Source organism: Acanthisitta chloris, unplaced genomic scaffold (assembly GCF_000695815.1).
Source record: "Acanthisitta chloris isolate BGI_N310 unplaced genomic scaffold, ASM69581v1 scaffold5396, whole genome shotgun sequence".
Taxonomy (NCBI): domain Eukaryota; kingdom Metazoa; phylum Chordata; class Aves; order Passeriformes; family Acanthisittidae; genus Acanthisitta; species Acanthisitta chloris.
In genome coordinates this window covers 49959-54866 of record NW_008677508.1, presented here as the reverse complement: position 1 = coordinate 54866, position 4908 = coordinate 49959, and the positions used below count along the sequence as shown (strand labels likewise).

The 4908-nt window shown below is 50.2% G+C and overlaps 1 protein-coding gene across 1 annotated transcript in view; it reads right to left on the bottom strand.

Moving 5' to 3' along the window:
* Positions 1-4346, bottom strand: part of RUSC2 (RUN and SH3 domain containing 2) — a 15607-nt gene extending 11261 nt beyond the window's left edge. Inside the window, 2 exon segments of the mRNA XM_009076522.1 lie at positions 5-118; positions 2375-4346. Coding sequence (XP_009074770.1) covers positions 5-118; positions 2375-4346 — 2086 coding nt within the window.
* Positions 4347-4908: the final 562 nt, after the last annotated feature.

Here is a 4908-nt window from a genome sequence, read left to right as displayed (position 1 = left end):
GCACGTGCCTTCGGTGGCTTGCTGAAATGGTGCTGAAAAACAAAGGGCTGGATGGGCAGAGTTGTGGGACGCTGGTCCTTGCTGTAGCGTACCACAGGCTTGCTGTCTGTGCCACCACCTTCAGGGAGAGAAAGGGGGACAAAGTGTGAAGATGGGCAGAGGGACAATCATCCTCAGTCTAGCAGATTGCAGGCAAAAGGGAATGTACTCTCTTTTGCGGGATGAAGAGGATGAGCCAGTGACACACAGAGTGGTCCAAACTGGAACATGTTACACATATCAAGAGCCGGCAAGGTGAAGATATGTGGCCCCAAAAGCAGACCTTCCAGCTGCTGCTTTTGGAAAAGTAGAGCAATGCACCAGGAGCTTGTCTGTCCTGGCAGGGTCACCAGCTCCACATCTCTTCCCGATCCCTTGCCACCACAAAGCCATGGGCTCAGGTGCCTGCCCTTGAGCCGACTCTGCCCAGGTAGTACCACAAAGACATGGCACAACACATTGTGGTACAGACAGATTTCTTATTCCAAAGGACTGTCCCCTTCCACATGCACTGAGAATGCACAGAGCCACGCACAAGCGTTACATGCAACAGCCCTGCAGCTCTGCATCCCACATTGCAATATATAGGTGCTGTTGCAAAGGCAGCTTGCTTCCCCTTCTCCCTCCCTCTTCTTCCTCCTGTAACTGTCCCCCCTCAGAACACATAGCTCCCTTCATCCCCCTGCCTCTACCAGGCCTAAACATGATGCTCCCAACATCTTGCTTCTAATCCTGGAAAGTGGTGGTTTGCTCCAGCAAATGATTTACTGGGATGCTCTGATGGAGTGTGCTGGGCTGATCTCCTATGTGTACATGCCTCTAGGTCCTGGTAGGGCCACAACATCCAAGGGACACAGCCAAAGTGTGACACACTGTGCACTCAGTGCATAACACACACAACACCGGATGCACACATGGGGCTGACTGAGATCCCTAATCAAACCTGGTGTTACCTGCTGCCTATAGGATGTTCCAGACCTTTCTGCCTATAGCTGGCTTTTAGCAGGGCTTGCTTTCCCTCTAGTCCCTCTCAAAGCCCCTAGGCTTGCATGATGCTCTCACCTGGAGCAAGGCAGATCTGTCTCTATCCCCAGCTACAGGCAGGAGCTTTCTGCACAGCACTGATGCCTGCCTTGCTGTCACACTGCAGAGGAAGGGACCCCACTGCAGGGACAGGGGGCAGGAACAGATGGGATATACTTGCCTGAGAGTTCCTGTCTGCCTGCTCCTCCCTGAGCAGTACTTGCTCCTTACAAGCACTCCCTATGAAACTAAGAGGACTGGTCCTATGCTGCCTTCTCCCAGCAGAGATCTCCCTTCCCTGCCATCCCACACCAAGCACATGTTCAAGACTCAATAAACAAACAGGACAATACCTAAAAAACTCTTGCTCTAAAAGCCAATGTCTCTTCCACCCCTGCCACAGCAATGAATGATATGTTTTTATCTCGATAGAAATCTTTAGGACATTAAATAGAGATAGTCTGGCTTTTGACATGTGGGGGCTGTTTACTGCAGTAGCCTGGTCAGAGGCATTTTAGACAGACTTTTACCAGTGAAACAGGTACAAGACCTCCCTTGGGCAGAGACAAAGGTCTCTGGCCATGCTGGAGAAATGGCCATACCTCCAATGGGACTGTTATACAACTTTCTCATGAGTACAAATGACAGCAATATCAAGATGGAAAGCAACTAATGTATTACAGGCTTTCCTACAGAGGTAACTGTGACAATTAGCCTCCACAGTAACCTTTGCTGCAATCCAAAGCACTGTGATCAGGGTACTCCAGCAAAGACACACAGCTCTTCTAATCTCTGCAGGACTCACACTGTAAGTCCCAGCAGAGACTGTGTGACCTCCATGAGCATGCCTGGAGAGGAAACTGCCAGCTATACCTCTTCCCTCTCCACCTCTGCCCCAAGTAGCTCCAAAGAAGAAAGGCTAAATACTCCCTTCATCTGCTATGAACATGACTCTGCTGAGTATCTTCACAGCTCTGTCTTAGGAGCTAAGGGCAGGGGATTCTTATGGACAAGAGCAGTAAGTGGCCTGGAAGGCACAGACTCTTAAGTGCTAATGCCATATCCTCCCTTACACAATATGAGAAGTTTGAACAAGACCTCAAGAGGGTTTAGTAATACAAGGACAAAATTTGCACTGATATGAGTCTGAAATAAGCACAGCAAGGCTTGGTCTCAGGGATCAGTAGACCAGAAACCAAACTGCACAGGCACTAGTCTCCCATCGCCAAGCAGATTCCTTGGCTCCTCCCCTCATATCCCACAGAACAGCCTTTCTTTTTACTTCTCCATTCTGCCTAGTTTGTCTCCTTACCATCTGCTCGGGCTCTAACATCTTTTTGTCCGTGGTCACTGGCAGAGCCACTCAAGAAGCTGGCATCTGCCTCCGTCAGCAGGGAGAGAGAAGCTTGCTCACCTGCCCCATGCCCACTGGGGATCTTCTCACTGGAGACTGACTCTTTGGTGGAACACAAAGGCTGGCTGTCCCCAAAAGCATGATTCAAACAGAAGCCCTCGCAGCTCCGGTTCAGGCCATGGACAAAGGGCATGGGTGGAAGACTCTGGCTGCGTCGAGCTCTTTCTTCAAGGAAGGTTGGGCAGTCCCGCTGAGTCTCAGGAATAGGAGAGAACTCCAAGGAGGAATCACCACTAGATCGGTGTGGTGGGGAGGTGCCGTTCTTTTTACGTCCTTTAGCCAGTTCAGCAAAAGATGTCACTCTCTTTGGGGGAGAGCTCTGGATGGGTATTGCTGGACTTTCACTCAGCTTGACCGGACAGCTCACCATGCGCTCCAAGGAGCCCAGTCTGTTGCCAGGGCTCCTGTCCAGGTTCTGATCATAGCTTCTGGAGCGCTGCCGGCTTGTGTTGAGGTTTGGTGGTGATACATTGACATAGACCTGACCCTCAATCATGTTCTGGGTGGATTCTCCCTTTGCCTCCTCCTCACTGCACTCCACGCTGCCTTCTTCTTGTCTCAGGTCGGGCCTTCTAAACAGATAGTATTCTGTGGGCTGAGCTGGGCTACCCTTGGTCTGGTCTTCCGAGCAGCTAGTTATGGAAGATCCTGCGGGGCTAGGGGATGACTGGGAAGACAAGTCACATGTGACTAACTTATAGTAATTCTGAGTAGCCACAACGAGCCGTGCTTGGCTCTGGAAGCAGGCAGTGAGGTCTGAGCTCTCTGAAGTGCAAGGCTCACAGTGGAGGTGGTAGGAGTTGCAGTTAGCATCAAGGACAGGAGAGGAGGAGTGTTGACAACCACACACCTTCCCTGAACTCTCTGGGTGATGCGACTCGCAAGACATCTTGGATTCTGTGGGTGATGAATGCAAATCCAGGTAAAAAGCTCCTGTGTCTGAGTGGCTGCAGAAGGAAGAGTCACAGGACAGGTTGGCTGAATTCAGGTTAGATTGAGACTGGCCATTCATTTTGTTGTACAGAGCACTGAAGTTCACCAGCACCCCATCAGAGCTGTTGCAAGAAGAGTCACTGATGTAGCCCATTTGCTGGTCAATCACTTCAGACTGACTTGATGAACTGTAGCAGCGACAGTGCTGGATCTCCGAACTGGAACAACTGCACGTCTGGCTGTGCAGGGCATCCTGATTCCTCAGGGATTCACCTGTGTTCTGGTTCCATTCCTGGTCACCACCATCAAAAGAAAAGCTGGAGGAACTGCCACGATGGCAGCTGCATTCATCCAGCTCCATGCGTTCTGAGGTCTGATGGCATCTGTTTGCATTATTCCTCTTCTGGATGTCATCACTGCTGATTTTGTCCTCTTGCCCATCTACCACACCGGACCGGCTGGCCATGTTCCAGGATTTCACAATGTGGTTGGAATCATGGAGGTGGAAAGGGGGCAAGGACAGCTCCTGCAGACTGAAGGGAGGTTTGCCATCGACAAGTGAGTTGTGAAGGTGGAAAGATTTTTGACCCAAGTCATCCCCAAAAATGCTGAGGTCTTCACCCTCACTCAGAATGAAAGGGTTGTGTCGTTTACTGACACTAGGGACAATCAGATCCCTCACTTTTCCTTCTTTGTTGTCTGAGGCCTCTGCTGAGGTTTCAGAAGTCTGGAGAAAGCTGCTGTACACCAAGGAGTCAGTCTGTGAAAGGTCTCTTTCTGGAAGGGCAGAGGTCCGTGTAATGCTGAGCTCTGGCTGGCAGAAGGGGTTGGTCCTTTTGCTCACAGAGCAACACTGTCTATCAGGGACCTGGCAATGCACCAGAGGAATGTGATGGACAATCAGCGTCTCACCAGTCAGTTTGGGTGGACTATCCATGGTGAGGAATGCTCTTCAGGGCATCAGTAAAGCTGGTATTACCCATGAACAGGTAGGGCTGCACATGAGAGGCAGAGAGGACACTTCTCATGAGGGAATTCAGATACCTAGAGAGAGAGAAAATCACAAAGGAAGTCACCTCTCGGGAAAGGCAGTGACTATTTAAAGCATCCTTGGTTTGACTGATGATTTCATGTGTTGACAAGGATCAAACAAACTGGTCCTTGTCAGTACAAGTACCTGAGTATGAGGTCCTTCTTCAGGTAAACCATCACAATGTAAGACAAACGCGTCACCCTCCCTGCAGGCTCCTGGGACAACACTTGTGATTCCACCTGACTCCTCTCAAAGTTATCTGAAGTGAGTAGCTGATTTCAGTCAAGTGGCCAAAGGGCTGAACAGGTTTTGGGCCAAAGACCTTACTGCAGATGGCACTGTGTGCTCACAGGAAAACAGCACAGGGCCTGAAGACAATCTACACTCTGGTGAGCGCAGTCTATATTCTCACACTAGATTAAATATTTTTTCCTCCTTTTAGGTACCTTGAACTTTCTTTTAGGAA